The sequence below is a fragment of the Aphidius gifuensis genome, linkage group LG4 (genome assembly GCF_014905175.1).
Source record: "Aphidius gifuensis isolate YNYX2018 linkage group LG4, ASM1490517v1, whole genome shotgun sequence".
NCBI lineage: Eukaryota > Metazoa > Arthropoda > Insecta > Hymenoptera > Braconidae > Aphidius > Aphidius gifuensis.
In genome coordinates, this window is record NC_057791.1 from 4,173,791 (window position 1) to 4,187,082 (window position 13,292).

The window sequence follows — 13,292 nt, forward strand, 5'->3', positions numbered from 1 at the left end:
GTTGCATTAATATTAGGATATAATAATACACGTTGTCCAATAATTAATTTTGTTAAGAATGAAAATAAAATTGAATGGCAAAAGTTATTGGTGAGAGAAAATTATGGGACATCTCCACCATATTATCAGCCAAATGCAATTTTCATTGATATAGAAGGTGCATATGATATAATGTTTAATTCAACAAAAGAAGGATCAAAGAATTTTTACAAATGGTTGACAATGAAGTCAATTGAAAATCGAAAAACAAATCAAACAACTTTACAATTGGGTCAGTCAAATGATAATAATAATTATCAAATAAATAATGATATAGTTGAAATACATGAAGATACAGTCAATACAACAAGTGGTGAAAACGCAGTAGCTACATTAGGACAAATGCAAAACAATATGACTACAATGGTTTTAGCTGTATCCCAAATGCAAAACAATATGAATGTGTTGGTTGAGACAAATCGCAAGTTATCTGAATTTGTTTTAGCACATATTGAAAAACAAAGCAATAATAATTTGCAAGTTGATCAGCCAGTTATAAATACCAATCAACCAATTGTCAACAACAACCAAAGTGGAAAAATAAAGATTAATGATGAAAGAGTGTTCTATATCTTACATGAGAGACATACTGAGGCATACCACTTATCAGATAGGTTAGCAAAAACTGTTAATGTTAGTAGACCAAGTTTTCTTAAAAATAACGAAAATTTAGAACTAATATTTTTGCAAAGATATACAGTTAATGACAATAAAAATATGAAAGATTTACTAGAGCGACTTTTAAAAAGATATAAAATTACCTACAGATTAACAAATAAAAAATTGTGGGTAAATATAAATTTGAAAGATTTTTTTATGCAAAATCAAATTGAACTTTAAATAATTGTTTTCTTTTTTTTTTTTTTTTTTTTATATATATTATTACATTATTATTCAATGTGGGAAGTATATATTTTTTTTTTTTTTTTTTTGTTCAATTATATATAAATAATTATTTGTTAGTTATAAAAAGAAATCAATTGATATGATTGTCATGAAGTTTTAAGAAATTTAATCTTTTGTTATTTACTTTTTAATGAAGTTTTTGTTGAACAAACTTGATCTTCATTATAAATAGAATAAAATAAAATTTTATTTTAGTTTTTATCTGAATTATTACTTGTAATAAAATGATTAAATTTATTACAAGTTAATTATAATGAGTTATTAATTTTACATTGATGAAATGAGTAAGAGTTAGTAAGCTGTATGTTTATTTTTACTTTTTATTTCTCAAAAAATATCTGTAATGTTTTAAAAATAGAATAAAGTCGTTTAAGACAAAGCTGTTAAATTGTTTAATTTATTTTTTCCAACTAAAGAATTATTACAGCTTTTCTAAATATAATGTCTAGTTGTTTTGTTGATACAAGTACTAATGGTACATACGTGTCATTTTTAAATGAAACTTATCAGAGTACGTGATACAATAGAACCAACATATGTGAAGTTTTAATTTTTTAAAACTGTTTCCATCAAGTTAACATTAACTAACACAAGTATAAAAAATAATTTTTGGAGTAGGGAATGAATTACTATTTGTTTGTGATTCAGTTTTATTTTGCATTGGCTTGGCTTTGCTTGATATTTTAATTCTTAGTAAAAGCGTCAGTTTGATTTGTGAAGCAGTGGATCACGAGTCTGTTAAAAAGCCAATAAATTTTGAAATTTATTTTACTAACATTTAATAGAAAAAACATAAATACAAAATAAAACAATAAATTCAAATAAATTTGAGAAATTTTTTTATAAGACAGATATATTTTCAGTGATTTATTTTGAAGGCTATTGTTTACTTGTCTTGAGTAGGTTGAAATAAAGGTATGTTTGATTTTTATATTTTTTAATACATTCAATCAACCAATTAAATTTATAAAATAGAATTATATTATTTTCAATTGGTACTTTAGTAAATTGATTCAAGTTTATTCAAAGTTACTGTTAACATATTAATATTATCAATAGAAAGATTTTAAAAAATCAGATGAATTTTAGTATAAAAATTATAAATTAATATTTTTTTTTTTTTATTTGTTCAATTATATATAAATAATTATTTGTTATAGACTATAATAAAAAAAAATACAATCTAATTCAATTCTATTCTTTAAAATGTTTTCCCTAGGTTACCATCGTTATTAACTCGCTCTTTATAACTTATAGTTATAAAAAGAAATATGATTCTAGTTCGTCAGATATTAAAACTTTTATTCTATATATTTATTGTCATGAATTGTTTAAGGAAATTATTCTTTTGTTATTTACTTTTTAATGAAGTTTTTATTTAACAAACTTGAATTTCATTATCAATAGAATAAAATAAAAATTTATTTTAGTTTTTTTCTGAATTAGTACTTGTATAAAATTAATTAAATTTATTACAAGTTAATTATTATGAGTTATTAGTTTTACATTGACTAAATGAGTAAGATTTAGTAAGCTGCATGTTTATTTTTACTTTTTATTTCTCAAAAAATGATTGTAATGATTTAAAAATATAATAAAGTCTTTTAGACAAAGCTGTTCAATTGTTTGATTTATTTTGTCGAACCAAAGAATTATTAAAGCTTTTTTGAATATAATATCCTGTTGTTTTGTTGATGCAAGTACTAATGATACTAATGTATATATGTCGATTTTGAGTTAATCTTATCAGGTATTTTAGTAGAAGCGTTAAACAGTTTGATTGAGAATTTTTTTAATAAAACAAATATATTTCAAGTGATTTATTTTAAAAGCTTTTGTCTAATTGTCTTCAGCAGTTTGAAATAAAGATATGTTTGATTTTCATAATTTTAAATACATTTAATTAATCAATTTAATTTATAAAATAGAATTGTTTTTATTTCAATTGAAAGTGTAGTTAATTGATTAGAGTTCATTCAAGGTTACTGTCAACATATCAATATTCTAAATAGAAAGATTTCAAAAAATCATATGAATTTCAGTATAAAAATTATAAATTGATATTTATTTTTCATTTTGTAGAATTGATACTAATAAATATATATATTTTTTTTCAGGAGTTTTATTATGTCAGAAAACGGACATTCATTTCTCAATAATTATCAACATAACAATGATAAAAATAACGATATTAATGGAAATAGAAAAAGGAGTTTATTGGATAATCCAAGTACGAGTGAAAAAAACTCAAAAAGAGAATCAGGGTCTCCAGGAACTTCTTCATCATCACCTGAAAAAATAGTTATTAAAGATCCTAGGTAAAACATCTGAATTAATATATTATTTTTAAAATTACAATGAACAATAATAATAATTATTATGTATTTATTTATTTTGTCACATAGTATTATAGCTGCTGATGAAGCAAGACAAATAATAACACGATCACAAGCTAGATCAGATGCTAATAATGAAAATGAAAAAGTTAAACCATCATTAGATCCATTGGAAAAAGAAGAAGAAACAGCTCAAACTTTGGGATTATTCAAAAAATATTGTGATAAAGTTGAATATGTTAAAAAACCATTATATGTATCAGATATTAATAATAAAATTTGGTTTAAAGCAGAAGATATAACGAAAATATTTGGCTATAGTTCACAGACAAATCCATTAACTATTATCAACAAAGACAATAAATCAAAATTTGGTGATTTATCACTTAGAGATGAAGCAAATGTTTTACCTGCAAATATAAATGCAAATACAGTATTTATTGATACAGATGGTATAATAGTTTTGATATGTAATTCAACTAAACCAGAATGTAAAAAATTTTTAAAATGGTCACTTTTAAGTGCAGCCAAAAATGATATTCCAACTGAAAAATCACAAAATCAAATTGAGACTATTAATAATACAAATTTAGTTGGTAATGAAATGAGAGAAATGGTATCATTAATTAAAGGTGAAAGAGATAATACAGCAACAATATTAGATGTTCTTAAAACACAAACTGAGACTAATAATATGTTGGCAAAAACATTATGTGATTTAAAAGAAAATAAAAGTACACCACCAACTCCAAGTACATCTGGATTACAAAATACACAACAAGTTCAACAATCATCAGTATCTTATAGTAAAAATAATGATTCATCACAACAAGGTTTTTACATATTACAAGATCGAAAGAATCCTAATCAATATAAATTTTTTCAACGACAATTAAATTCAGTAAAGAGTTCATTCAATTGCTTTATAAACAAAAATGGTGCAGAATATGAAAAAATATATCCAAATACAGAACATCCAGCTATTTTAAATTATACAGGAAAAGCAATTAATAAAGTAAAAGAGTTTTTATCTGGTCGAAACATTCAATGTGAAACAGTTAAAACAATCATGACTATTAATACCGAACACGAAATTGACTTACAAATGTATCTTCATAAATATAAAGTTGAATTCGAAATTTTTTTTATGGACTATATGTAATAATTAATCTGAATAATAATTCAAGAAGTATAATAAGTTGAATTAAAAAACAAATTATTTTATACATTAATTTTTTTGGGTATGTATTTTCTATTTTTTTTATTGGATATTAATTTTTTTAATTTTGTATAATATTATTTAATCATAATTCATAAGAAATTTATTTTCTTTATAATAATTATCTTTTCAATTCGAAATATTATATTTCAATATTATCATACGTATTTTTTATCTTTAATTAGATAAAAAATTTTTTTTTCTTAATTTCTTCAAGTAAAAAATATATTTCTTTTTTACAAATAATTTTCAAATATTTTAATTATGAAAAAATATTAATAACATATATTTCTTTTTGGTAAATGTATTTTTAAATTTTATAAATTTATATAAACTAAATTTTTTTGATTATAAAAAATATATTGATATTAATTATTAGTTTTTTATAAACTTTTATAAAATTTAATTTTTATTTTAAATAAGGTTCAATTGTCAACAATAGAATTTTTATTCTGCATGCATCGAAGCAATTTACACAAACACAATAATACATTGAAGCAATTGCAAACACACAATAAGACATTGAAACAATCACACACATAATTTACTGCAGTGTTAACAAATTTATTACAAATTGATAATAATAAATTATTAATTTCACACTGATGAGATGTATATATGTCTATTATTTTTTTTTCAATAAAAAAATTATTATAGCTTTTGTAAATATCAAGTTGTTTTGTAGATACAATATGGTACTATGTGTCATTTTCGATTGAAAATTATCAGTTATCAGTGTTACTTGATACTCAGTATAACGACGTATTCGGAGTATTAATTTTTAAAATTGTTTCCATCAAGTTTATATATTAACCAACACAAGTATGAAGAATAATTTTTGGAGTAGGGAACGAATTACTTTTTGTTTGAGACATCAGGCTTCTACTCACTTTTATTGTTCAATGTGCATTGGTTTGGCTTTGTTCGATATTTTAGTTGAAGCATTAAACAGTTTGATTTGTGAAGCAGTTAAATTTGGAAAATTTGATTAATATTTTTGATAATAAAAAAACTTTAAAAAAATAATAAACTCAAATAAAATTGAGAAATTATTTCAAGCGATTTATTTTAAAAGTGTGTTTAATTGTCTTAAGCAGTTTGAAATAAAGGTAAGATTATAATTTTTATACTTTTTTATAATTAATCAATTTAATCTATGAAATAGAATTTTATTTTTTTCAATCGATTTAAATTTTTATTTAAAATTATTGACAATTGTTAACGTATCAATATTTTCAATATAATGATTTGAAAAAACCAGACAAGTTTTATAGTATAAAACTCAAGGTTAAATATCGTTTACAAATATATACCTATTAGTTGGTGACTATATTTTATAAAAAATATTTTTATGTTGACGAGATTTTTTTTTTTTTTCCCGAAAAACCCCATCACCATACTGTGGAATTAATCTTTATGCACAGTATGTATTGTATCCGAGTTTATTTCAATAACTACTGTGTGATATAAATTAATAATATGTTTTTATTTTGTCGAATTGATACTAATAAATATATATATATTTTCAGGAGTTTTATTATGTCAGAAAAGGGACATTCATTTCTTAATATTAATAAACATAACAATGATAAAAATAACGATATTAATGGAAATAAAAAAAGAAGTTTATCGGACTATCCGAGTACAAGTGAAAAATACTCAAAGAGAGAATCGGGGTCTCGAAGAATTCCTTCATCATCACCTAAAAAAATAATTATTGAAGATCTTAGGTAAACCAACTAAATTAATACATTATTTTTGAAATTACCATGAACAATAATGATAATGATTTATTTATTTTCTTTTTCATATAGTATTATAGCTGCTGATGAAAAAAAAAAAATAAAAACACGATCACAAGCTAGATCAGATGCTAATAATGAAAATGAAAACGTTAAACCATCATCAGATCCATTGAAAAAAAGAAAAGAAGCAGCTGGAATTTTGAGATTATTGAAAAAATATCGTGATAAATGTGGATATGATAACGAACCTTATTCTATATTAGATTCTAATGATAAAATTTGGTTCCTAGCTGCAGATATAACGGAAATGTTTGGCTATAGTCCTCAATCACATCCAATAGCTAATATTCTCCAAGAAAATAGATCAAAATTTTTTAAATTATCACATAGAGATGAAGCTAATATTTTACCTTCAAGTATAGGTGTAAATACAATATTTATTGATACAGATGGAATAATAGATTTAATATGTAATTCAGCTAAACCAGAATGTAAAAAACTTTTAAAATGGCTATTTTTAACTGCAGCAAAAAATGATGCTCCAACTAAGATATCACAAAAACAAATTGAGACTATTAATAATGCAAATTCATTTGGTAATGAAATGAGGGAAATGGTATCATTAATTAAAGATGAAAAAACTAATACATCAAAGATGATAGGTGTTTTGGAAAAACAAACTGAGACTTATAATATCTTCGCAAAAACTATACAACAATTACAAGAAAATACCAGTACACCACCAACTCCAAGTACATCTGGATTACAAAATACACGACAAGTTAAACAATCATCAGTATCTAATTGTAAAGATAATGATTTATCACAACAAGGTTTTTACATATTACAAAATCGAAGAATTCCTCATCAATATAAATTTTTTCAACGACAATTAAATTCAGTAAAGAGTGCATACAATTCCTTTATAAACAAAAATTGTACAGAATATAAGAAAATATATCCAAGTACAGGAAATCCAGCTATTTTAAATTACGCAGGAAAAGCAATTGATAAAGTAAGAGAATTTTTATCTGGTCAAGACATTCAATGTGAAACAGTTAAATCAATCATGACTATTAATACCGAACACGAAATTGACTTACAAATGTATCTTCATAAATATAAAGTTGAATTCGAAATTTTTTTAATGGACTCTATGTAATAATTAATTTGAATAATAATTCAACCAGTATAATAAGTTGAATAAAAAAAAAATTATTTTATACATTAATTTTTTTAGGTATATACACGTATTTTTTATTTTTTAATTGGGTATTAATTTTTTTAATTTTATATAATATTATTTTAATCATGATTTATAAGAAATTTATTTTCTTTCTTAATTTCTTCAAGTCACAAATATATTTCTTGTTTACAAATAATTTTAAAATATTATTAACTTTGAAAAGCTGATTTTTTTAATTATAAAAAAATATTAATAGAATATATTTCTTTTTGATAAATGTATTCCTAAATTTTATAACTTTATAAAATAAATTTTTTTGATTATACAAAATATATTGATATTAATTATTTGTTTTTTTTTTTATGAACTTTTATAAAATTAAATTTTTTCGATTGAAACTTATCAGTATTACGTGATACAGTAAAAACTCAGTATAACGACGTATTTGAAGTTTTAATTTTTTAAAATTGTTTCCATCAAGTTCATATTAACTAACACAAGTAAAAAAAAATAATTTTTGGAGTAGGGAATGAATTACTATTTGTTTGTGATCATCGTCGATACACCAGGCTTCTACTTACTTTGACTGTGCATTGGTTTGGCTTTGTTTGATATTTTAGTAGAAGCGTTAAACAGTTCGATTTATGAAGCGGTGGACCACGAGTCTGTTAAAAAGCCGATAAATTTTAAAATTTATTTTTCTAAAATTTAATAGAAAAAACATAAATAAAAAATAAAACGATAAATTCAAATAAAATTGAGAAATTTTTTTAATAAAACAAATATATTACAAGTGATTTATTTTAAAAGCTTGTGTTTAATTGTCTTCAGCAGTTTAAAATAAAGGTAAGTTTAATTTTTATACTTTAATTTATTAATTTATAATTAATCAATTTAATTTATAAAATAAAATTATATTTTTTACAATTGTTTGAAGATTATTTAAGATTATTGACAATTGTTAGCAGAAATACCAGACAAGTTTTAGTATGAAACTCAAGGTTAAATATCGTTTACATACATAGTAGTTGGTGACGTATAACTATAAAAAATATTTTTATGCTGACGAGACTTATTTCTTTTTACTGAGAAACCCTTTACCATACTGTGGAAGTATATATATATTATTTTTTTAATCTTTATGTACAGTATGTGATATATGTATTGTATATGAGGCGGTTTTAATAACTACTGTGAGATATAAATTAATAATATATTTTCATATTTTGTAGAATTGATACTAATAAATATATATATATATTTTTTTTCAGGAGTTTCATCATGTCTGAAAACGGTTATTCGTTTCCTCATAATTATCAAAATAACAATGATAAAAATAACGATATTAATGGAAATAGAAAAAGAAGTTTATTGGTCTATCCGAGTACAAGTGAAAAATACTCAAAAGGAGAATCGGGGTCTCGAGGAAATTCTTCATCATCACCTGAAAAAATAATTAATGAAAATCCTAGGTAAACCAACTAAATTAACATATTATTTTCGAAATTACAATGAACAATTATAATAATTATTTATTTATTTTCTTTTTCATATAGTAATATAGCTACTGATGAACGAAGACAAATAATAACACGATTTCAAGCTAGATCAGATGCTAATAATGAAAATGAAAACGTTGGACCAACATCAGATCCATTGGAAAAAAGAAAAGAAGCAGCTAGAATTTTGAAATTATTGAAAAAATATCGTGATAACTGTGGATATGATAACGAACCTTATTCTATAATAGATTCTAATGATAAAATTTGGTTTAAAGCTGCAGATATAACGGAAATGTTTGGCTATAGTCCACAATCAAATCCCATAGCTACTATCAACAAAGATAATAAATCAAAATTTGATGATTTATTACCTAGAGATAAAGCAAATATTTCATCTGAAAATATAAATCCAAATACACTATTTATTGATACAGATGGAATAATAGATTTAATATGTAATTCAGCTAAACCAGAATGTAAAAAACTTTTAAAATGGTTATTTTTAATTGCTGCAAAAAATGATACTCCAACTGAGATATCACAAAATCAAATTGCTACTGTTAATAATACAAATTCACTTGGTAATGAAATGAGGGAAATGGTAACATCAATTAAAGATGGAACAACTAATACATCAAAGATGATAGATGTTGTTAAAATGCAAGCTGAGACTAATAGTAAGTTGTCAACAACATTATGTGACTTAGTAGCCAATAACTGTACACTACCAACTCCAAGTACATCTGGATTACAAGATACACAACAAGTTGAACAAGCATCAGTATCTAATCACAAAGATAATAATTTATCAGAACAAGGTTTTTACATATTACAAAGACGATTAGATCGTTTTCAATATAAATTTTTTCAACGCCAATTAAATTCAGTAAAGAGTTCATTAAAATCTTTTCAAAAAATAAATGAAGATTATGAAAAAATATATCCTAATAACGAAAATCCAGCTAAAGTAAAGGGTTCAGGAAAAGCAATTGATAAAGTAAAAGAATTTTTATCTGGTCGAGGCATTCAATGTGAAACATTTAAAACAATCATGACTATTGTAACCGAACACGCAATTGACTTACGAATGTATCTTTATAAATATAAAGTTGAATTCTGAATTTTTTTTATGGACTATATGTAATAACTAATCTGAATAATAATTCAACAAGTATAATAAGTTGAATTAAAAAACAAATTATTTTATACATTAATTTTTTTGGGTGTATATTTTCTATTTTTTAATTGGGTATTAATGTTTTCAATTTTATATAATACTATTTTAATCATAGTTTATAAGAAATTTATTTTCTTTACAATAATTATTTTTTCAATTCGAAATATTATATTACAATATTACCATACGTATTTTTTATCTTTAATTATATGAAAAAATTTTTTTTCTTAATTTCTTCAAGTAAAAAATATGTTTCTTGTTTACAAATAATTTTAAAATATTATTAACTTTAAAAAATTAATTTTTTAATTATAAAACAATAATAACATATATTTCTTTTTGATAAATGTATTGCTAAGATTTATAATTTTATAAAATAAATTTTTTTGATTATACAAAATATACTTATTGATATCAATTATTTGTTTTTTATGAACTTTTATAAAATTTAATTTTTTTGATTGGAACTTATCCGTGTTACGTGATACAGTAAAAACTCAGTATAACGACGTATTTGAAGTTTTAAATTTTTAAAATAATTGTTTCCATCAAGTTGATATTAACTAACACAAGTAAAAAAAAATAATTTTTGGAGTAGGGAATGAATTACTATTTGTTTGTGATCATCGTCGATACACCAGGCTTCTACTCACTTTGACTGTGCATTGGTTTGGCTTTGTTTGATATTTTAGTAGAAGCGTTAAACAGTGTGATTTGTAAAGCAGTGGACCACGAGTCTGTTAAAAAGCCGATAAATTTTAAAATTTATTTTACTAATATTCAATAACAAAAACATAAATAAAAAATAAAACAATAAATTCAAATAAAATTGAGAAATTTTTAAATAAAACAAATTTATTTTAAGTGATTTATTTTAAAAGCTTGTGTTTAATTGTCTTCAGCAGTTTAAAATAAAGGTAAGTTTAATTTTTATATTTTAATATATTAATTTATAATTAATAAATTTAATTTATAAAATAGAATTATATTTTTCCCGATTGATTGAAGATTATTTATGATTATTGACAATATTGTTAACATATCAATATTTTCAATATAATGATTTGAAAAAACCAGACAAATTTTAGTATAAAACTCAAGGCTAAATATCGTTTACATATATATTAGTTGGTGACGCATAACTATAAAAAATATTTTTATGCTGACGAGACTTTTATTTCTTTTTACTGAGAAACCCTTTGAGTATATATATATTATTTTTTTAATCTTTATGTATAGTATGTGATATGTGTATTGTAACCGAGTTGGTTTCTATAGCTACTCTGTGATAAGCATTCATTAAATTCTAAGTTTACATTTATTTTTTATTTTGTAGAACTGACACTAATAAATATATATATTTTTTTTTTCAGGAGTTTTATCATGTCTGAAAACGGACATTCGTTTCCTAATAATTATCAAAACAACAATGATAAAAATAATGATAATAATGGAAATAAAAAAAGAAATTCAACGGACAATTCAAGTGCAAGTAGTAACAAATACTTGAAACGAGAAATAGGATTTCGAATGGTTCAGAGAGGATTTTCATCACCATCACCTGAAATTGTAATCCTTGAAGATCCTAGGTAAAAAAATTAAATAAATATTTTATTTCTAAAATTGTAATGAACAATAATAATTGATGTTGATTATTTTATATTTTTAATTATAGAATTCTTGCTGGTGATGAAGAGAGACAAATATTAACACGAGCACAAGTTAGATCAGAAGCTAATAATGAAAATGACAAAGTTGAATCATTGTCAGATCAATTGGAAAAAAAAGAAACATCAGCTAGAATTTTGAGATTATTAAAAAAATATCGTGATGAATTTGGATATGAAAAAGAGCCTTATTCTATATTAGATTCTAATAATAAAATATGGTTTAAAGCTGCAGATATAACGGAAATATTTGGCTATAGTCCACAATCAAATCCAATAGCTAATATTCAAAAAGAAAATAAAATAAGATTTGTTGGATTATCACATAGAGATGAAGCAAATATTTCACCTGCAAGTGTTAATGCAAATACAGTATTTATTGATACAGATGGAATATTAAATTTAATATTAAATTCAACTAAACCAGAATGTAAAAGATTATTAGAATGGTCACTTTTAACTGCTGCACAAAATGATACTCCAATTGAGACACCACCAAATCAAATTGCTACTGTTAATAATACAAATTCATATGGTAATGAAATAATGACAATGGTATCATTGCTTAAAGATGAAAGAGATTCATCAGCAAGAATGATAAGTCTTTATGAAAAACAAGTTGAGAATAATAATATGTTGATTAAAAAATTGTTTGAATTACAAGAAAATAAAAGTACACCACCAACTCCAAGTACATCTGGATCACAAGATACACAACAAGTTCAACAATCATCAGTATCTAATAGTAAAAATAATGATTTATCACAACAAGGTTTTTACATATTACAAAATCAAACAAATCCTCATAAATATAAATTTTTTCAAAGACAATTAAAATCAATAAAAAGTTCCCTTAATTCTTTTCAAAATAGTGATCTTGATTATGAAAAAATATATCCAAATACAGAAAATCCAATTATTTTAAATTCGAAAGAAAAAGCTATTGATAGAGTTAAACAATTTTTAAATTTCAATAAAATTCCATATCAAACATCAAAAACATATCTTGAAACTGATATTAATTTATATAAACTTCTTGTTAATCGAAAAATTAAATTCTAAAATTTTTTTATTATTCATATTGAATTATTAATTTAAATAATAATTCAAACAAGCAAGCAAAAAAAAAAAATCAATTTATACATTAATGTTCTATTTTTTAATTTCCTATTAATTTTTTTAATTTTACATATATAATATTTTTTTAATCATAAGAAATTTATTTTCTTTATAATAATAATTTTTTTAATTCGAAATATTATATTTTAATATTACCATACGTATTTTTTTATCGTTAATTTGATAAAAAAATTTTTTTTTTTAGTTTCTACAAGTAAAAAATATATCTCTTGTTTACAAATAATTTTAAAATATTATTAAGTTTATAAAATTAATTTTTTTATTATAAAAAAATATTAATAACATATATTTTATTTTCATAAATATATTTTTAAATTTTATAACTTTATAAAATAAATTTTTCGTAATTATAAAAAATCCATTGATATTTATTAT

General features: G+C 22.3%; 1 protein-coding gene across 2 annotated transcripts; it reads left to right on the forward strand.

Moving 5' to 3' along the window:
- The first annotated feature begins 8,076 nt into the window (after window positions 1-8,076).
- LOC122854635 (nuclear transcription factor Y subunit alpha-like) lies at window positions 8,077-13,274 on the forward strand. Of its 2 annotated transcripts, none has more exons than XM_044155466.1 (3): window positions 8,077-8,277; window positions 11,484-11,699; window positions 11,786-13,274. In XM_044155466.1, the coding sequence occupies exons 2-3, from the start codon at window positions 11,494-11,496 to the stop codon at window positions 12,837-12,839; spliced, it is 1,260 nt and encodes a 419-aa protein (XP_044011401.1). In that variant the 5' UTR covers window positions 8,077-8,277; window positions 11,484-11,493; the 3' UTR covers window positions 12,840-13,274. The 2 variants fall into 2 exon arrangements, with proteins under 2 accessions (XP_044011401.1, XP_044011400.1); XM_044155465.1 differs by lacking the exon at window positions 8,077-8,277 and adding an exon at window positions 10,796-11,027.
- The last annotated feature ends 18 nt before the right edge of the window (window positions 13,275-13,292 follow it).

Coding starts and splice junctions, on each gene's coding strand:
- LOC122854635 (XM_044155466.1), top strand. CDS start 11,494: ATGTCTGAAAACGGACATTCGTTTCCTAATAATTATCAAAACAACAAT. Junction 11,700..11,785: donor GTAATCCTTGAAGATCCTAG/GTAAAAAAATTA, acceptor TTTTAATTATAG/AATTCTTGCTGGTGATGAAG.